At 36.8% G+C, this 23174-nt stretch overlaps 1 protein-coding gene across 1 annotated transcript in view; it reads left to right on the top strand.

Moving 5' to 3' along the window:
• Nf1 (neurofibromin 1) overlaps positions 1-23174 on the top strand; it is a 666749-nt gene that overhangs the window by 598809 nt on the left and 44766 nt on the right. Inside the window, exons 48-49 of the mRNA XM_068225031.1 lie at positions 13235-13417; positions 21363-21449. Of these exons, the coding sequence (XP_068081132.1) occupies positions 13235-13417; positions 21363-21449 (270 nt within the window). The remainder of the gene's footprint in view (positions 1-13234; positions 13418-21362; positions 21450-23174) is intronic.

The raw sequence follows: 23174 nt of genomic DNA, 5'->3' as shown, positions 1-23174 counted from the left end.
TTCACGAAATCTTCTTCTAGTTTCTTTAGTTGTTGTGTGTCATAATGTTTCCGTTCACCTCTTATGGTTTTAGCTGTTGTTTTCCTTTGTGCTTTGAATGCCTCCCAGTCTTCTGGTTTCTTAGTTGAGTTCCATTTCTTCCATGTCTGAGCCCTTCTTTGTAGTGCTTCTTCGCAAACTTCATTCCTCCACGGATGTTTCTTCTTTTTACTTCGTAGGATTGTTTGTTCCGCTGCTTGTTGTATTGATGTTGCCATCTCAGTCCAACTGTGACTTTGAATCTTATTTATCCTGTTCTGGTATTCATTCACAGTCTGCTGATTGAACTTCAGATCTTCTATTCTGTATCTTGTAATTTTTGTACCACTACTTTTTCTCCTTTCTGGTGTTAATTTCATATTAATTTTTGTCAGATAGTGGTCAGAGTCGAAGTTTGCTCCTCTAGCTACATGTACATCTTGAATTTCACTGGAGTTTTTGTAACTGATTGCAACATGGTCAATCTGAAATTCGCCCAATAATTTGTTAGGTGATATCCATGTTGTTTGTTTCTTTGGCTTCTTCTGGAACTTGGTGGTCATGATGTTCAAATTGAATTTTTCACACAACTCTATCAACCTCTTACCATTCATGTTTATCTTGCTGTGAGCCGTGAATTTTCCTGTGGTTCTTGATGGTTCATTCCTTCCAATTTGTGCATTGAAGTCTCCTAGCAGAATTACAACATTTTTCTCTGGAGTATTTCCTAGGATTTCTTCCAGACCTTCCCAAAATGTTTCTACTTTCTGTGGATTTTGTTGGTTGTCCTTATTTATTGGTGCATGTGCATTTATTATTGTGTATTTCTTGTTCTTGTTTTTGAAAGTTAGTGTTGACATCCTTGGTGAGGTGGATTTGAATTTCGTTATCTTGTCTGCCAGTGAATTGTGTACTACAAATGCTGTTCCAAACATCCAAAGACCTTTAGTGTTTTGTATTTTCTCTGCTGGTTTACCTTTATAAATCCTGTAGTTGTGTGTTTGTACCGTATTTTCGTCTCGGTATCTTGTTTCTTGTATAGCTAATATTTTCATCTCTTGTTCATCCATCATTTTAGTCAGTTCCATTTGTTTCCCTATTTTCAACATCGAGTTTACATTCAGTGTCCCTATGAACGTTCTGTGTTTACATTTGTGATTTGTCTTTGGGATTCTAAGACCCTCCGACTGGTCTTGACTTGCGCAATGCTGCTGGACCCCCGGATCCGAATGCCCAGCTTCGGTAGCTTCGCCACCACGAGGATATGAGTTACTCATTGCAGCTTTCATGACTGATACTTGTTTAGAGCTTGTGCTTCTAGAAATTTGCATTTCCATCTGCTACGACTTGGTTCGTTGCACCAAGAAGTTTTCCAGGCCGCCCCTAACATGGGGAACAGACGCCATGGGAATGGCAGAGTGCTTTTTAGGCGGCACTCACTCGCCTTGTCACATTGCCATCACTGGATTTATGTGGCATTTTTTAGAGACTATGGTGCCCTCCATAGTCCCACCACATCCTGGTGGCAATGCCGCTGTTGGTCCGGGACTGCTTATTTGTTAGGTTTCCCTGCTTATATCGCAGCTGCCCTCCATATCTGGAGGGATGCCCACTATCCGCCACCTGTGGACCCGCCTGGTCGCAGTCAGCTCTGCGTCCCATACACTGGGCAGGTATGTATGTATTTGTTTGTTTGTTTGTTTGTTTGTTTGTTTGTTTGTTTGTTTATTATTATTATTATTATTATTATTATTATTATTATTATTTATTTATTTATTTATTTATTTATTTATTTATTTATTTATTTATTTATTTATTTATTTATTTATTGATTTATTGATTTATTTATTTATTGATTTATTGATTTATTTATTTATTTATTTATTTATTTATTTATTTATCACTAATTGTAGGTACAATTTAGGGATGGTGAATGGAGAAAGGGCATAGCCCCATGTACACGAAAGTTGAGACATAGAGTTGTGGCAATTCTTGAGGCAGGAGGAGTGGCTGATTCTGTCTGTTCTTGACACCTTTAAGTAAGGTATATCTTTCCCAAGGAGCAATAGGATTGTGGAATCTTCGCATATACACAGATGTGGTGTCATCTTCAGAAAATGTCAGTCACATTGCTTCAGTAATCTTGAATTTAGGGTCTTCAACCAACATTCTCTGTAGTTGGCTTAGGTCTTTGAAGTCAGAACTCTGGAACAGCTCTCGTACATGGAAAGGTTCCTTATGTATTAAATAATGACCAAATTTATCCTAACGATCTTCCTTAACACAACATAACCTATTTATTATAGACCCTTAATCCACTCACCTATTGCGGCCTCCTTTTTGCTTCTTTTATAACTCCTTTCCTTTTGCATACCCCTCACCCTTATTTTGTTTCTTTTTTTCATTCATTATCCTTCCAATTATCCATATTTATCTTCCTTTTTCTTGTTTTATTCAAGATTTTTAACTCATTGGATGAACCATTCAACACACCGGCATCCATCCTGAACGAGTGCCATAAACCTTTCTTCTAAGCAAAGAAGTTTTATAACAAAGGAATTACCTATTTCTATTAGCCCTTTCAGACCTGAAAGAAAACTGGCGGTGTGGATTTTTGTTTATACGTCAAAAACTGACTAAAGTGCTCTTAAATACATATATTTTTAGTTTATTCTACAAAATAAAAATTAACATCTGAAAAAAAGCACCCGCACAATTGTGCGTGTCAGGACTTAATTCACTACTTACAAAAAAGAAAAATTACCTCACTGAATGTGAATACACATATGTACACGATCAAATGTTCTATTTTACAGTGGGGAATAATTTAAAACAATTAAATCTTTGTTCAAACACAAGTAAACATTACATTTTCTACATTGAGGAAGATTTTTGCTTTTACTGCCCTTTTGGCAGCAGCAACTTGTTGTCAGACCTGAAAGAAATCTGGAGGTGTGAAAACGTCAAAAACTTACTAAAATGCCCTGAAATACATGTTTTTACAGTGTATTTTACAAAATAAACTACTGGCTGAAAAACAGAACCCACACAATTGTGCGTGTCAGGACTTCATTCACTACTTGCAAAAAATAAAAAAAATAAAAATTCAACTCAGTACATGTGAATATGCACATGTACATGATCAAATGTTCTATTTTACAGTGTGGAACGATTTTAAACAATTAAAATCTTATACATTACATTTCTCATGTAGAGTACGAGTTTTGCTTTCACAGTCCTTTTTGTGACAGCACCCAGCACTCCTGCATGGATTGCATGTAAAGAAACCTAGCCCGCACATATGTGCGTATCAACATTCAAAACCTCATGGTATTACTTACGATGTTGTAAGTTCACATTTTACGTTTGCTACACAATTTACACACTTCATTGATTACATTCTGATATTCAGTAAAGCTTCTAGATTAATATGAATGCAATAAATAAATACTTACTTTAGGCATTACTGCTTCCCCCCATCTTGCTAATGAACTGTATTTTTAAACTCTTCTTCGTGCCCCCTGGTGGTCAAGTACTAAATAAAAACAGCTGAAGTACATGCTACGTGTCCCGCACAAGCACTGCAGTCCGGTATAACACCAAGAAAACGTCAAATAAGATCAAACATAAATAAAATACTAACCCGCACAATTGTGCGTACATGGTCTGAAAGGGTTAAACATATGGCTATCACAGTTCGCATGCAATAACCTGCCATGTTATAGACCCTTATTCTGCAAAAAACTCAGCTTGCTGAAAAATGTGGCTTAGACCCTTCTTCTAGAGGGGGGGGGTGTTCGATTGTAAACAGCATTACTCTATTGGTGAGTATGGAACAGTTCATGAAATGCTGGAGCAGTCCCGAGGACATTGCCCTTTCCGACAATACATGAAATCGAAACCGGATAAATATGGTATAAAGGTGTACTGTTTGGCCGATGCAAAAATGTTTTACTCCTCCAATATGGAAGTTTACTGTGGGAAGCAACCTACAGGACCATACCAAATTAGCAACTCTGCAGAAGATGTTGTTTAGAGAGCAATTGATCCTATTTCACATTCAGGAAGAGGGATTATATTAGACAACTTTTTTCTTTCAGTATCATTAGCTAATAAGTTGGCAACACAGCATAAACTGTCCATAGTAGGAAGTAAAAGAAAAAAAAAAGAAAAGAGAGAGAGAAATCCCTCCACTGTCAGTATACACCGAACATATGGAACGGCAATTGTACAGCAGTTTGTTTATGGTGAACATGCTACTCTTGTATCATACAAGTTCAAACCAGATAAAGCAGTTTTGTTGCTGTCGACAGAACACCATTCTGATTCCATAGATGAAGAAAGTGGTGACAAATGTAAGCCCATAATTCTAACACATTATAATGGAACTAAAGGTGGCGTAGACACCTTAGATAAATTGAAGGAACATACAGTGTCACAAGAAAAACAAACGGATGGTCTCTTTCCTTATATTTTGCTTTGATGTATATTGCTGGTTTCAACTCATACATTATTTATCTTGGAAATACCAAACAAATCATTTGTAGACGTGAATTTGTAAAAGCTCTCTCACGAGAACTGTGTATTGATTACTTGACATAAAATTCAACTCTTGAGAACCTTCCACATCAACTAAAAGTTAAAATAAGACAGCTGGCTGCCTTCAAAGAGGATCAAAGGCCCTGTTCTCCAGGTGCTGCTGGCCATTGTTCTTACTGTTCATGACAGCAAAATCACAAGACAAAGGTCACCTGTTCTTCATGTTATAGGTATACATGTAAAGAGCACATGACGAACATCTGTAACAAATGTGTCGCAGAGAACAGAGATGTTGAGGACAACAGTGATGCAGATGTGTGATTCAGCGAACCTGTCTTTGCTTCTACAATCAAGTGGGAGATTCATTATATTTAAATCGTTATTTGTTGGATGCTTAAATGTACACAGATGAAACTAGCTATCACTCTCTGATTTTCAAGATATATTATAGCATTATGTAATGTGTAGTAATTTAAGCTTTTGAGGGTTACATAATTTCATTACATTTTCTATTTAAAACAATAAAAGTGGTTTCTTTTACATAAATGCCTTTTAAACCAATTTGATATCTCACACGGTTATAATTTTATCAGTTGCTGAAGTTAGCCAATCACATCGTTGCAGGGGCAAATTAAAATGGGCTTTGCGATGCCGTGTTGCTAAATATACACATGGCTTGAGGGAACTAATTGAAGAAAAGAATTTTTCGAGGGTAGGGATTTGAACATGAACCTCCAAGATGACAGGATCGCGCCATAGCAAGTACTCTACATTGACACCAACTGAAATCCATGGTGTGTTTGTGTTTGATATTGATTTTTCGACATGGTTTTCAAGAAACTGGTCTTTTATAATTTCACCATAAGGTTTCTTCTTAACCAGCCTGCTCAGGACGGGACACTTGGTCAAATAACAGATTGACTGATTAAACTGACAATTTTAAAAGAAAAGAACACATATTAGGATGACCGTACTGGCAGGTCAGTGTGGGAAGATGGAGCAACAGAAATAGAAGGAAAAGACAAACATGAAAACACAAAAGGACAAAGACAATCTCCACATCTTCATACACTGATGTTTTCAAATAGATAGTCTCTATCCTCATCAATCCCAGTCATGTACATCCATCCCTTCTCAGCTCTCGACGAGCTTGTTCCTGATTCCCAGCTTCATCAGAAGGGTGGGTGTCAACACTCATTGAGGAGCCATTGTGACACATGGTAGGAAGTCGAAACAAGCTCTATATAGACATGATACTGTATAGGCTTTTGGAAAATAAGGTGAAATTCTTAACGTTTCACAGAAAACTGTGCTCTGCGTCCTCAGAAGAAATCTTGACTGACCACGAGAAAAGCTTCTTAAACAATGACACTTTGAAATTTGGACGTTATAATAGGTGGAAATGGTATAAGGACTTGTTCACACTAAAGTGCCGATTGACTCGGTCATGCCTCTTATTGAACACCTGTTCCCTGAGGACGTTGCTAAGCTATTTTACCACTGCATGACGTCCAGCTATTTCTTGCGGTGTGGGAATTTTTACGAACAGATGGATGGAGTGGCTATGGGAAGTCCACTTTCGCCCTTAGTGGCTAATTTCTTCATGGAGCATTTTGAGGAAGAGGCTATTGCTTCAGCGCCCGTCAAGCTTATGATGTGGTGGAGGTATGTTGAGGATGCATTTGTGGTCTGGACAGAAGGTCCTGAGAAACTTCATCTATTTCTAAACCACCTAAATCGGCAACATCCGTCAATAAAATTCACTATGGAGATGGAGTCGGACAGGTGCCTTCCTTTCTTGGATGTTCTAGTAAGCAAGAAACCGGATGGCTCCTTAGGACGTACCGTCTATCGTAAGCCTACCCACACAAATCGCTATCTTCATGCAGATTCTCACCACCATCCAGCACAAAAATAAGGCATTCTCACAACACTCGCCAAGAGGGCGAGACGAATTTGTGAGCCATCGCATATCCAGGTGGAGATGGACACACTCCAAGTCGCGTTCAGGGGTAATGATTACAGCAATTTGCAGATTCATAGAGCCCTACATCCCAGAGAAATGACCAAGCAAAGCTTACAGAAGGAAGAAGTGAAGGGACCTGCCTACTTGCCTTACATTCACAACACCACATATCGAATTGCCAGGGTCCTCCGCAAACACAATATAAAAACTGTGTTTGGCACCGCCACTAAAATTGCTCACAGTCTGAGTAAAACCAAGGACAAATTGTCCCCCCTTTTACATCCTGGGGTATACGAAATTCCCTGTACGAGCAGTAAGATATACATCAGCCAAACGTGCTGGTCCATTGGTACTCATATCAAAGAACATGAACATAATATTCGTCTCAACCAACCAGACAAATCGGCAATAGCTGAGCACGCTCTGTCATCGGGTCATGATGTCATGTTCCAAGATGCTCAAGCTCTTACCCACACTAGACACTACAGGTCCAGGATTATACGGGAAGCTGTGGAAATACGTAGAAATCCTAACAATTTTACCAGGGACACCAGCTATCAATTAAGTAATACCTGGTTGCCAGCCATTATGAAGTTAACGTAGGTAGTTCTCTTCCCTGTCCCTTCATTATTGTTATTTCGTCTCAGTGTTTTCCAAATTCGTACGTTCCTCGTCACCAGATGTTTTATTCCAGGCTTGTGTCTATATCATACACCTGTTTATTTCATATGTTACACAAACACGTTATGTGAACCGCTTAGTCTGATTGTGATGGTTCGGTCAGCTTCCGCTTTGAATGCCATCTGGTGGTGAATTAACATACGTACCATTTCCACTTCCATTATAACGTCCAAATTTCAAAGTGTCATTGTTTTAGAAGCCTTTCTCGTGGTCAGTTGAGAATTCTTTTGAGAACACAGAGTACAGTTTTCTGCCAAACTTTAAGAATTTCACCTTATTTTCTTGACACGGCAAAAGCCCAAAAGCCTATACAGTATCATGTCTATAAGTACGGGCCGTGAAAGCATTAATGACAAGCTATATATATATATAACTTGATTTGACACTTGTTTGTTTCTTTCCAATACTTTTGTTTTTGTTTTGTCATGTATGTTATTAGCCAATATGGATAGTGAAGGTTCCATGTGTTGTTCCCATACTTCTAGTCCATTTTCTCACCAGGCAAATACTGGGGCTGTACCTTAATTAAGGCCACGGCCGCGTACCTCCCATTCCTAGGCCTTTCCTATCCCATCGTCGCCATGAGACATATCTGTGTTGGTGCGACGTAAAGCAAAATAGCAACAAAAAAAATACTTCTAGTCTGCTTGTTGATATTGGTGGGTTTTTTATTACTAGCAGTTTAACAACACACTAACACCTAAGGATGGGAAAGTGCTAGATGAGGGAAGGCAGCGACTGTGGCCTTAATTAAAGTACAGTCCCAGCATTAGCCTGGTGTGAAAACAGGAAACTATTGAAAACCAGGGCAGTCAAGGGTGAGATTCAAACCCACCGTCTACCGAATGCAAACTTACGGCTACATGATCCAAATCACCCAGCCAAATGTTGATGTATTCACTATGCTGAAACTAGTCCCAGAACTTTCCTAGTAGAAAGAAACTGCTTTGGAAATCTCGTCAGTCATCACTCTTTCAAAACCTTCATTGTACATGTTAGTACCATACATCATGCATTCTTGTATTAACATTAGTGTTTTTAATCTACTGTTGTTTCCAATCTAATTAAAGAGGGTAAATGAACATGCTGTCAATATTGAGAAAATAGTTTGAAGTGTCATTAATTTCAATGCCATAGTATATGACATTATAGAAATATACCAGTATTGGAACCTAGTGCACTGATGTTCTTCCCACAAACAATGAGTGTGTCTGGGACTAATAGTCTTCAGTTATTTTTGTTGTGCCAGGCTGAGTGGCTCAGACGGTTAAGGTGCTGGCCTTCTAACCCCAACTTGGCAGCTTCGATCCTGGCTCAGTCCGGTGGTATTTGAAGGTGCTCAAATACGACAGCCCTGTGTCGGTAGATTTACTGGCACGTAGAAGAACTCCTGCGGGATTAAATTCCGGCACCTCGGCATCTCCGAAGACCTTAAAAAGTAGTTAGTGGGACGTAAAGCAAATATTATTATTATTATTATTATTATTATTATTATTATTATTATTATTATTATTATTATTATTATTATTGTCTTTGTTTTTTTCCCCTCAAACATACAAATGGCATTGTAGTATAGCCAGTATCAATAGAATCACCCTATATATTTAAAAACCTGGAATATTATACCAGTTTTAAGGCAGTGACCACAATCAGCCTCTTGAATGCACCATAACATTAGAAATTACATCTGCATTCCTCATACATAGGCTACCGTTATCATAGTCTGTGTTACATTATTAAGTTTTCGGAACTTGTGCTGCCAGGATCTTAATATGGTGCAATATTTTTCTCTTTGTCTTGAAATGTCAGTGGAGTGCCTTTCTATTAGACCGGGCAAGTTGGCCATGCGGTTAGGGGCGTGCAGCTGTGCGCTCGCATCCGGGAGATAGTGGCTTCGAACCCTACTGTCGGCAGCCCTGAAGATGGTTTTCCGTGGTTTCCTATTTTCGCACCAGGCAAATGCTGGGGCTGTACCTTAATTAAGGCCATGGCCGCTTCCTTCCAATTCCGAGGCCTTACCTGTCCCATCGTCGCCATAAGACCTATCTGTGTCGGTGCGATGTAAAGCAAATAGCAAAAAAAAAAAAAAATAACCACCTTTGTATTAGTAAATGAAACTGCAATCAATTTTGCAGAAAATGAATGAATCAGGAAAATAAGAAGGGGGTCATTTTATATTAAAATATTTATAAATGAACCCTTTTCATGTTCATTCAAAAACTGCTGTGATATTGGAAAATGTGCAGAAAATTAGAAGCATGACTAATGATTTTATTAAGAACCAGTCTCTACATCTCTGCATGTCCTTTATAAGGAGCCGTCTTACTAAGGTATAAAATGAATAATAAGTAGTCTTAGGAGATACATTATGTAAATGATGAATTCCCAGTGTTGTTTCTTATTAGAGTGTACTCTGATGGTTATTAGGTACATTGATCCTTTATACTTGTGAGAATTATTGTAATGATCTTCCACTTTCTGTGTTCTCATTTTTCTACTTTTGATTAGCTATTGCTATATTTTTCATTTAATATGTCTATGTAATTCAATCAGTTCTATTATGGCATCCATATTCTCATAATATTAGAAGACATTTTGCCATGTTAATACAGTGCTGTCATTTTATGAGGAATATTTGGGTCATTCTGCTGCTGGCCAACTTTTGGCTCTCTCAACTGGAGCGTGGGGAGTCTGGTGACAGGTGACAAAATTAGGAAACGAGATTACAAAAGAACCCAGCTCTTTCCCATAGGGAGCGTGTTCTGTTACTACAAGTAAATCAAGACATCTAGCAAATACAGAATAAAATAAGAATGAAATAACCCTATGAATTTAAATATTATTATTAAATATACTGTACATGTATATATGTTTAATACTCGCCCTTTACTTTAGATACTGTTGAAAATGCCCTCCTACCACAGTAAGACGTACATCACATAGTTCAAACAAATTATTTGCCACTTTCTGTAATTCTGCTTTGATAATAGACTGTATTGCATGTGTTATTTTGGCCTTCAGTTCTTCCATAATATGGGCATTATTTTGGTAAACTTTGCTCTTTAGGATTCCCCAAAGATAATATTCACAGTAAGTTAGGTCAGCTGATCTAGTGAGCCATAAACCTGTACTAATTATCCGGTCATTAAAAACTGGACATAAAGTGTTTCAGAATTAAGAGCCTCCTCCTTGAAGCAAAATCTGTTTGGTAAAGTTCCTACACTAACCTTATTTTATATGGTCGAGATTTCAACATTCTGGTCACTTTGTAGGGCAACCCCATGGATATGTTTGTTAATGGTACTAGAATAAGTGATTTTAGGAGACTTACTTCTAGCCACACCTGAATATCCCCAAGTTTATCTTCAGTATCACAAATTAAACCTGTTTTACATCACTTTTTCACCAGCTTTGAAGCACAAGATTTTGTAAGAATGCTATAGTTATTTACAAGCAAATCTCCAAATGCATTTTCTATAGTTACCATTTCCTTATGCAACATTCCACCAAATAAATTTGCTGTTCAGTCAAATACTTCATTCTTCAATTGAGCATTATACACAATAACACAAAAGCAACAGTTGCATTCATTTTCGGGTACAATTCTCAGACAACTAACTGCTGGGATATTTTGTCACTATCACCTGGCTTCCCACACTGCAGTTGAGAGATCCAGAAATTGTTCAGCAGGAGAATAATACAAAGTTTCCTTATAAAATGAGAGCACCCTAGCAACAGAGGAGAATAAAGATTTATGCTCAGAATTTTTACCAACTGACCCTTATTTTCAGAATATTTCCTGCTTGTATGTATGGCAAGTGTTCATGTATTTGGAACTCCATTTTAAATTACCTGTTACATGCTAGTAAATGAATTGAGAAAAGAGAAAATAAATTGTGCTATGATGTTCAAGTGAATATTTTGATATTTATTAACATTATATGTGATTAAATGACCAAAGCCTGTAAAAACATTTAATATTCTTCAGACGAGCTAGAGTTAGCAATGCAGCTTAGCTCAGTTCTTCTGTTTCATCCTGATTTTTGTTTTGCCAGTTCTTTGCAAATTGGCTCTATATAGTTTTAGTAATACGGTATGTGGCAAAACAAATAACACTGAAATTATTGCTCATCTGTTATCCATATTTCCCTAGCAGTGTTAATTTGTTCTTATAAGAACTTGACATATTGTGAATTCAATGTTGTACCGATTTCTGTAATTATGGTTCTCACAACAGAGAAGAAGGTGTTTATCGTGGAACATTATTTCCGATCATACAATGTGTTGTCAGAATGAGCTGAGTTTGCTTCACGTCAAAGAACAGTACAAGAGACGATTTAATAAGCAGGTACCAAATAACAGAACTGTGTTAGCTGTCATCGACAAGTTTCGTCTGAATCAGTCTTTTGTCTACAAAAGGGGACAACAGGGCATCCATGAACCATCATCACAAACGAGAATCATGGACAACTTCTCCAACAGTTGTTACAGTCCCCAAAGCTTAGTCTACGACAAATATCACTGCAACTCGGTTTGAGCGATATGATAATACACATATGCATTGAATATTTTGAAAGTATTATTTTTAAATTTCATAGTGGGTCAACAAAATTTTAATTCATTTTAAGGACTTAAGCATTTGCGACATTATTATTTTAATATATGTAAACAGTCATCTGAATACCCATAAGACTATTTCTCTGGTGTTTGTAACACATATCAAAACTTCTTTGGTGTTTGTGTCGCACATAATAAGTTCAGGAAAGATGTTAGAGCAACTTAAGACAATAATACCCAAATGATGATGATGATGATGGTGATAGGACTGTAATATTTTAAGCTAATTTTAGATGTACAGATATTGATCATTTGTAAGTTGTTTTGGATCTTTGTTTGTATGGATGTTTTGATATTTTGATCGTTGATGAAGGGAATTTCTCGAAACATGTACGATTGATGTAAAGTAGCATTGTTTGTATGTATGTAATAAGGTATTGACAGGGTGGACCCACTGAGAGCCTTTCGAGTTATATAGTTGTGTCATAATCAGTACGGACCATATTAGACTGAGAATAGTCAAATTTGTTAAATTTTCAAGTTACTCAGTGTCTAACAGAAAGGGATGAGCGAGCCTAATTACAGTATTGTAGCTGATGTTGTCCATGACGTATGAAGATGTAGATTTCTTTTGCTACTTATGGTGTTCAAGTGACAGCCATATTCACCTTGATGGCTACATCAACCGATAAACAACTTATTTTTTAGGGTTTAAATGGCCTGATGTTGTTATATAGAAACCACTAGAACAGTGTACGGGTTATGATTTGGTGGACCGTGTCCAATCACGGAATATTGGGCCTTTATTTAATTAAGGATATTGCACAGAATCCTAAAACAATGGACCAGATAGTCAACAGAGACCTCATTATTGCCCCATTCTTGCTGGATTTCCACCCTTTCGTCCATGCCAGAAACTTAACCCTCCAACGACAATGATGCAGCAAGATGGAATACTGCCCATAACATGGGGGAATCACTGACCCTTCTGTAGCAGTGCTTTGGAGATCACCTAATTTCTCATGAACTCCATTCCCATACCCTTTCTGCTCCCTGGATCTCGCAGCCCCGGATGCTTATATACGGGGCATGCTGAAAGAATCCGTTTTCAAGACAGATGACGCACCTACTCAATATTCCCGAATTATGTGAGGAGATAACATATTTTTTTTTGTGTTCTATGGCAACCTTTGTTGATCAACATATTCAAGAATATAGAAATGTTATGAACAATGTGTGGCATGTGATGATACCCATTTTGAAGTCATACTGTACCAACGCAATTGAATAACATTTCAGTGGTGTTTGTTTTGCTGCATGCAGTATAAAGTGTATACATAATATCAAGATGTACTAATAATCATTTTGTTGTGTGTTTTGTAGATTACCTTAGAGATAGTGATATAACATATGTGATGTGTACTTGTTTAAGAACTCTTCCTCAGCTAACTATGTGGTGCTACGTGCATGTAGGTTCAGTCGCCTGCATGTGGGGGGGACACTAATAGCAATAAAGGGTGGCGCAGTCTGGATCTGGGCCCACAAGCTCCTCCAGGCTCCTCTTCCTCAGCAAGACCTTTGTTTCGCACCCAGCGCTCCTCGTCGGTGCCGGCCCCTAAATCTGGTGTGGAGGCAGGGGTTGCTTCTGTGGGAAAAGTAAGGAGTAATCCGGTGTATCAGCCCGAACCCTCAACAACCACTGTCTGTGGGGAACCATGTAATATCAAATTAATTTTATACCTATCTGTTGATGGAGAGAACACAGAAAAATATAATGAAGTCTGATGTCATCAGACCTAAGTGTTAGAATTCAGTAAATATAATGAGAGCACTGATGCTTATTAGAAAGTGTACATTTCTCTAGGGAATGTATTCTCATATTTTTAACAAGTTTGAGCTCAATCTTTGGGCAAAAATCTTTTAAGCGCTGATTTCTAATTTTTTGTCATTAGCATTTATGTACTGATTTTTCTTCTGTCTAGTTGAGTTCAACCAAGAGGAATTTATTCTACTGGGATGAAGTTCTTATTATTTCTTATTTCTACATGAACTGAATAGGCAGATAATAGTTTACTGATGGTAGTAGTTATTCATTAACTTCTTGAGGGATTGAGATAGCTGAATGACTTTTATCACTAGCTTCCCACCTTAGTAGCCATTGTTCAAATTTTAGTGTTGCTACCACAGACTCTTATGTTGCACAGATGGCTATGAGCAGAGGCTTATTGCTCAGTGCAGTTGTTGTGGCCACCCAGTCATAACATAATAGAATGATCCTGTGTATATATGTTGCCCCTGTTCCAGGGTCTCTTAGTCAGAGAACATGAGGTACCCCACCGTATTACGTTCATGTGACCAACTTGACTATATTGAGGCATTTAATTAAAATTGATATAACAGGAGAATGTGGCAGGATAGGCTTGTGGCTATGCCAATGGCTAAATAAGAGAAAAATTACAAATAATTGGTGGGCATCTATTAACAATAATTGAAATGAGTTTCTTTTTTCATGATAGTAGCATATTTACAAATTATTCTAGAAAATTCTCACTTCTTGAGATGTACAAAATGAATTATTTCATTGAGATTGACGTGGTTCCTTCTCCTCACTTTCACAACTCATCAATGAACTAATTAACTGTAATTGGATCAAAACAATTAACATAAGTTGGGACAATATTTTAGTCAAGTAAGGATTAAATTTTCTCCTTCTGGACTTAAATTACAACTGACATTGTTGCCATAACTGAATTATCCTCCTCCTGGAGTAAATCAAGATTAAGATCTTCCTGATTCTTTTAACTTCAATTTATACTCTATTGAAATTAGTAATCCTTTCCTATAATGTCAATTCCTTCTTGAGAATGAAACTACTATAACTATGTAGTTCAAATTCTATCACTTCTCCAAATTCTGAATAATATGTACATTATTTTATGTGCACTTCCCTATTTATAAAATTTTACATCTATTTCACATTATTTACAGGCAGTTTCTTTTGTTTCACAGAATTAAAGCTTTCAATTAGTTATATTTTATTTAATAATTAATTGATTATTAATTCTTGATTATTTCCTATAATAATTATTAGAAAGCATCTTATTTATTATTAAAATCCATCTAATGTAATTCCATGAATTAATTTAGAATGAAATTGTATTCCCAAATAAATTAATTATGGCTTGTTTATCACCATTTATGCATAATCATCTCATCTCTCATTTTTAGATCACTAGATTAAGAGATTTGTTTTTAATACACAACTCATTAACGTTATTATTAAGCATTGTTTAACTCTATTATTTTTAATTACCGTAAGGTCATTAATTGCTTCATCTTCTGTCATGCAATATTTATTTCCTTTTACTTTTACTTTACATTGGATAACGATCACTTGATTATGACACTATGAAATTTACTCGGTATCCTATTCCGGCAAGAATAATTCATTTCGTTGACTAATTTTTCGTGGATTAAAATATGATCTACTTCATTGTCAGAAATTGACGTTACCTAAAATTATTTATTATCAAATATTTAATTTGTTGGCAAATAGAACACATGGTCTGCCTAATTGCATTGAGAAAAGATCACAAAACAGCAGGATCTGAATCTTCCACCACGACCAGAACATGAGAAGTTTAGAAAAACCTACACCACATATCAAAATTTGATTCCAACAGTAGTACAGCAATTTACAAAAAAAATTAAAAAATTAAAAAAACCCACTCTCTCTCTCTCTCTCTCTCACACACACTCACATTCACTCTCTCTCTCTCTCTCTGCAACATGTTTATCTCGGTTATTATTATTTTGCAGCACACTAATATCATGGAGTAGCTGCAAAGTTACCTAATTCCCCAGCTACTTTCCGTCAATGATGAGTGGTAGCAGAAGAGACTAATCATATCACAACAATGGTCAGTTTAATGTTATTGTTGATCAGTTTTATGAGCTTCTGATATTGTAGGCCTTCACATTTAGTTTTCTTCCGACTTTGTTATATTAGGGCACATAATGTATTGGGAGTCTTTCCTTCTTTCATGACTCGCTATTGTCTTATTCTTCAAGAGATCGTTTCTTGATGTTCCTCTTCTCACTTTTTTAATAATCAACACAGTTTTCCTTGTTGATATTATATTGACCAATGACCACACGGTTTTACACCTTAAGACAATCATGATAAAAACCATCGCGAGTTAACAATATTGAACAATATTTCCATGTTAACAGTGCTCGGGGTTGATGTGGACTGAGCAACAAAAATTCATCAAATCTATTATCATAGTCTGTACGGTAAAACTGTATAAGACATAAATGCTTGGAAATTGTATTTTCTATAACTTTCGTTATATAGTACTTTTTGAAAGGGCCAATAACATAGGTACCTTTTTATTTTTATATTTAGGCTCCTTCCCATAAACTACCATTTCATCCAGCTTGAATAAAATTATTTATAGCCTAGACTGCAGTGCCTTATTTCTTGACTTTAGATACAGATTTTCATTAAATTCTCTTCAGCCATTTTCTCGTGATGTGTGTACATACATACGTACTTACATACATACAGACAGACAGACAGACAGACAGAAATTAAGGGACTGAGCTCGATAGCTGCAGTCGCTTAAGTGCGGCCAGTATCCAGTATTCGGGAGATAGTAGGTTCGAACCCCACTATCGGCAGCCCTGAAAATGGTTTTCCGTGGTTTCCCATTTTCACACCAGGCAAATGCTGGGGCTGTACCTTAATTAAGGCCACGGCCGCTTCCTTCTCACTCCTGGCCATTTCCTGTCCTATCGTCGCCATAAGACCTATCTGTGTCGGTGCGTCATAAAGCAACTAGCAAAAAAAATAATAATAATAATAATAATAATAATAATAATAATTGAAAAGTAAAAAGTGCATTTCCTCATTACTGTGGACATGACCGATACAAAAATACCATTATTTTCAAATTCTGAGCAATGTACAGACAAAACTCTTATTTTCATATATATAGATAGATGATCTTAAATAATATCTAAAAACAGTTCTTGACTCTACGGTTTGGTGATTGAATGTTAAAATCATGGTCTATCATTTATCGATCCACAAATCTCTATTTTATGGATTTAATTTGAACAATCATGATCACAAATCTATACTGAAATTAACATTTCCATAATCAGGATTAATAGCTACTCATTTAACTTCATGTTGAGCTTTTAATTGAATGAATATTAATCGCCAAATAAGCCAACCGGTTATCATGTGTAACACTGTGCTTGAATAAATATCATTCACTTGTACAACCTGCTCTAGATTCAATAAAATGGATAAGTAGGGTAAAGGTACTTAACTTGGTGATATTTTCAGTTGATGCTTTTTTTAAGGCACATACATATGTTTGAAAACCTCATAATTGATGTATATACTTAATACAAGATTTACCCTTCAGGATCTAATAAGTGAAAATAATTAAACCATACTCTAACATAGGTTTATTAAAATATAATTTCCTAACAAGTAAGCAACCTTATTTGGTAATAAGGGACCCAATTTGGTGATAGGGCACACCTAATTTAGTGACAGTACCATATGAACGTGATAAAGCAGAAAACATCAATTTACAAATCATGTTTGCATTATATTACATGTTTAGTGTGAATGTTCATCAGTACTGCATTGGTCACACATGAAAACAAGATCAAATTCTGTTTCATTCCGGTAAAGTTCATGGTAAGGTTTTTACGAAAAGAACACTGGATCCACTTTCTCCCATTCTGTATCTTGCTGTCTTCGGAAAATGTCCCACCACATACACCACAAATTCAGTCTTCTTCCTGACTTTCACGATGTTTTGATGTAGTCTTTCCTGTGTTTCTCTTTCCTTAGGTAGGCCTGCCAGCTTTTTGGATGACCAAGATGGGCTGTTTCTCATGAGCTCTTTCTTTTGGAAGTGACACTGTTGTCGGAGATGGAATTTCGCCTACTTCGGTGTTTGATGTGGATAGTGTTCATAATTTGGACAGCAGTTTTGCTTGAGGTCTTTTTTTTCTTGGTGCTGGGGTGTCTCACTTTTGGGGTAGAGGGGATTTTGAGAAGGGGGTCAGTGGTTGGATTTGGAGAATTGTTCTCAGATGCTGGAAGTGGGCCTAACTGGTCGTTCTATTAACCCCTTAACTGGGTTTGACGCCTAAAGGCATCAACAGCTGTCGCACGAGTATTGGGTTTGACCCCTTTAGGCGTTCTTGTACTTCTAAATGTGTTCTTACGTAGGGTTAGCTTCCTATAGGCGTCTGACTATTCTTAATCACTTCTGCCATGTACTATCGTAATTTAAAACAAATTCCATTCATATTAGATGTGATTATTGCTATCCTATTCATTTCTATCCGGTCTCACGCCAGTCAGGTAGTTCGCGCCTAGGCGGCAGTCCAACATCTGTCTCGTGTTGCCTCGTACGGTCCGCGCCAAATTCTTCGTAAATAATTTATTTCTGTATATGTACATTGAAATAATTAAATTTGCGAGTTGTTATCATTGTTGTTGTTGTTGTTACTACGATACAGTTGTTCTGCGAACTCCATTGTCCATGTTCTGATAACTTTTTGTAAATTGGTCTGTATATGATGGTAAACTGTTCCGTGTGACGTGATAATGGCTTGGTTAGGAAAGATGTTGTATTATCTGAGAATCCGCCGACCGGATGTAGGAATCGCTCAAGAAAACGGTGTGTTGTGTGCCTGTCAAACCAGAGGTGACGAGAAACTGTCTACTACTGTGAGGAATGTGACGTGGCACTTTGTGCTTGCCCTTGCTTCTGTATTTACTACACTGTGCACAGTTTCTGAATGACCTATGAACCAGAAAGTATGTAGAACGTATTGATGCATATCTGAAGACTTGGAACATGTCATCATAATAATGAAAGGAACACTTTTTAAATTCACTTTTGTATGAACACGCTGTGTATATATGTATATATTTACGGGTTTACAAGGAAAACGGTAATAACATAATGCTATTGAATTTCTACTATATCACTCATAATTTTAATAAATCAAGTAAAATATATTTTTCTGTTGAGTATTTACATCTACGCCGGCCCATGGTGTAGGGGTAGCATGCCTGCCTCTTACCTGGAGGCCCCGGGTTCAATTCTCGGCCAGGTCAGGGATTTTTACCTGGACCAGAGGACTGGTTCGAGGCCCACTCAGCCTACATCATTAGAATTGAGGAGCTATCTGACGGTGAGATTGCGGCCCCGGTTTCAAAATCCAAGAATAACGGCCGAGAGGATTCGTCGTGCTGACCACACGACACCTCGTAATCTGCAGGCCTTCGGGCTGAGCAGCGGTCGCTTGGTAGGCCAAGGCCCTTCAAGAGCTGTAGTGCCATGGGGTTTGTTTTTGTTTTTTGTATTTACATCTGCCGCATGCTACTGTACCCATTCCAAAAGTGCACGTGGCGCTGAATAATTACTCACTGGCTGGTTGATGTTATGAAACTATTCCCCAGTTAAGGGGTTAACAAGGATGGAGCAAGTTTTTCTAGAGAAATTCCATTTTTCATTGAAATCATGTTTTATGGTTTTAGAAGACATGGCTTTAATAAATGGAGTCTTGAATATTGCATGAAAATAATATGGTAAGTCTGCATTTTGTTCCTCTTTTTTTTAGTTGTCAGCTTGTGAATTGAAGCCATCATACTGAAAATAAATGTCCAAATTTAGTTACATACTTTATTTGGTGATAGTGTAGATTTTCAAAATAACTACATAATACAAATATCCACTCCCTAATATATTTACTAAAAAGTATTTCATCATTTATTATCTAATTACCCAATTTATCTACAAGCTTAACGTTTGGTCATTCATCTTCACAGGAAATGAGACATTGAAATCCCTAATTTATATGGCCCTTTCCTAAGACTCAATAGTGTATCCAGGTTGTTATTCTGATATTTCATATAGTTTATATGAAACTGTACACTTCGCTGAAAGCACTGATATACAAATCGATCACGCAGCGTTAAAATTGCGCTGGTTATCTTGAAATGCATTGCCCACTGTCGACCAGCAGCTAACAGAAGATAAAGAAAACCTCTGATTTTAGTTTTAAGTTTCCTTTACCCAACACATGCAAAGTATTCTGGGAATTCTTAGCACAAAGCAAACATCCTGCGCTATGTATGAGCAAAATTTGAAACTATTTGGAGGTAATCTAACATGGTGATGGACTAAACAGAAACTATCAGCAAATATGGGACCTTCACCCTACCGTACCATGTATTCTGACAGTTGGAATTGAGCACCTTTCGATTAATTAGCAGGTTTCACATACTGTACTAATTTAATTGTTCAGCAAATATTTTTACATCAAGCTATTCCCAATCCTTGTTTTCTCCTATCTCATTATTATTATTATTATTATTATTATTATTATTATTATTATTATTATTATTATTATTATTATTATTATTATTATTATTATTACAGTCTGCCTCCATAGCGTAACGGTTAGCACTATTAACTGCCGTCCTTGGGGCTGCAGGTTCGATTCCCGGTACTGCCAGATATTTAAGAATGGCAAGAGGGCCGGTATATGGTTAAAATGGTACATGCAGCTCACTTCCAATGGGGGTGTGCTGAAAAGAGCTGCACCATCTTGAGGTGAGGAGACGAATTTCCTTTCTGTTATTATTATTATTTCAGTGATTATTGTTCTTAAATAATAGATTATTATCAGAAGATCCTATCATCTTACATAGAATTGTTTTGTGAAGGAAACCTTTCACCATAAAATTCGTCACAACACGTGGTTATATGCAATTAATAATTAATTACTTAATTAATTGTTGTTGGAATTATTTATTATGATTATTATTTGCCAAATTATGAGAATATAAGTCGAATTTTAAGAATGTACTTGCACTCCTTTACTAATATAATTTTATGGAGATAGACAAATAGTAGATAATCTCTTAACTTGTAGAATGTGCACTCATTGGCCAGGATGTTGACCAGAAGGAATGTACAACAAACTGGAAAAGAACAATGAATATTGTGAAAGATGAAGATGGCCTCAGCTACCATGTTGTAGACCTTTTTAAGTGGTACCCTCTAGGCAACCTGCCTGTAGATGTTGAGGACCAGAGATCTTTAACATGCCAGCAATTGGGACATGAAGTGCCCAGATATTTTCCAACTTCTTCCCTCTTTCAATAATTTGACTATCTCTGGTGGGATGAAACTCTAGAGTTTTGGGGTCATCTGCCAGGCTTCTACTGCCTCTAATCCACCAAAGTAGCCTCCCTACTGGTTTTTAAAATGCATTGTTTTTCCTCATTTCAGTTCCTTTGTTTCTGTTTAGTAGTATGTTTAAAAGTAATTTGATAACTTCAAGAGAGAGAGTTGTATGCTTTCTACAGTTTGGGTAGTTTGTTTCAGCATGTCATGTGTTCTCTCCATGTCAGATTATAATCTGATTTATTTTAATGATACAGTTGATATTATTATGGTTCCTCTGTTTTCTGCCTGACTTTCTGCATAATTTTGACTGTCTCTTTCTCTGTCTATTCCCTGCTTGTTGCCTTGTCTGTTGGGACCCCACACAGACTGCACGAGTTCTCTTCAAAACACAACGCTCTTTCTCAGTGCCGACCACCAAAGAGCAAAAGGCTGATGATGAAGCAGATGATAAGGTAGGTTGTGTAGAGCAGGGTCATGTTAATCAGAATTACTTTGAAAAACATCAAAACTTCACACTCTTAGTAGTCAGGGGCATAGGTAATTACTCGAAGATAACTTTTAAAGATTATCATTTGATTTCTATATTTTCTCCTATTACAATAGAATCTATATTGTGAACATTTTGGTAGACTTGCTTTTAGATAAAAGAGAATTATTTGGAGCTGCATTTATCATACATTTTGGTGTGCTATTGTTAGTATAAGTCTGTCCTTACAAACTTTTAAGAAAAAGAAATGTTAAAGATAATTTTTTTAGTTCTTCTGGGTTGAACCGTGTTGTTGTTTTATGAACCTTACGTACAGTTTGCTGGCATTTTGAATACATTGCAGTATTCTTTGTCAAAGTGACTGATGTACCCCCTCCTTGATCCGAGGTAATGGTCTTCCCAGGCAGCTAAAATGAAGTACGAAAGTGGTTGCCGTACCTCGCCTTAAATAGCCTCCTCTTCGGCTGCTGTTGTAATTCCCAGAAGGGCATCTTAAAACATCTGGGATATACATCTCTTTCAGCAGTCTGCTGGGAGTTACTGGTGCTGTTACGTAACATAAGGGTTCGCCTTGTATTTTCATGCTCTGACCATATTGTAATCTATGTATAATAGGCATCGAAGAATTTCTGATTTTATAGCCTTCCTTCAAGTTACATAACAGCACCAGCTGACTGCCAAGCGAGACATACATTCCATGTGTTTAAGATGGCCTGCCAGGGCTTACAACAGTAGCCAGAAAGAGAGGAGGCTGTTTAAGGCAGGGCACATCAACCCCTTTCGTAGTCGATTTTAGCTGCCTGGGGAGACTGATTTCCTTGGATCGAGCAGGAGTACATCAGTCGCCATGACAGTAGTGACAGCAGTATTCTTACTGCAACGTATTCCAAACGTTGGCAAACTGTACGTAAGATGTATAAAACAACAACACAGTTCCATCACAGAAGAAGAACTAAATAATGTTAAAGATAATCTTTGTTGTTATAAAAGTTGACAGCATAATGCAAAATTAGCCCGAATGATTTAATGTTTATGGTAATGGTTTTAAATGATCTGCAGTTCAACTAATACTACCCAGAAAAACATTATTATATTTTAGGTTGAAAACTATATTTTTTACACACACTCTTGTAGAATATGTGATCTGAAGAATGTATTGCACTTAATCATTTGTTCACTTTTCTGACAGTTTATCATAAATTTTTATGGTTTATTGTACGGTTATGTTATTGTGTTACATCCAGGGGTTGAGGTTATCATTTGCAGTATTACTGCCATTTTACCATCCTTCTGCAAGAATAAAGATTTAGATATTCTTAAAAGCAATCAGTGATAAGCAAGTCAGCTTGTTGTGCACAGCTGTCTTAACCCCAGTAAAAATGAATGACTTTTTGAAGAAAAAATAATGTTGTGTATATTTTCTTGTATAAAAATCTTGCTTCACACATTAAATATTCGTCCTCTTAGTATTTCTGCTAGTCAGCTTATACTTTATTTCTTTATTGAACTATTCAGAGTGCTAATCATAGTTATTAACGGTAATTTCATGGAGTTTTAAGTGTTAGTATTTAACACTGAAACCCTTAATCCTGACAAAAAAGAAAGGAAGAAAGCGTTAAAGTTGGGAAAGGCAAGGAAATGAACAACCAAAGTTCTTGGATGAGTTAATACTGTTCTTGTTCTGTCTTTC

This window comes from Anabrus simplex, chromosome 1, assembly GCF_040414725.1.
Source record: "Anabrus simplex isolate iqAnaSimp1 chromosome 1, ASM4041472v1, whole genome shotgun sequence".
NCBI classification, from domain to species: domain Eukaryota; kingdom Metazoa; phylum Arthropoda; class Insecta; order Orthoptera; family Tettigoniidae; genus Anabrus; species Anabrus simplex.
Note: the sequence above shows the minus strand (reverse complement) of the source record. Positions and strands in the feature narration are given on the sequence as shown.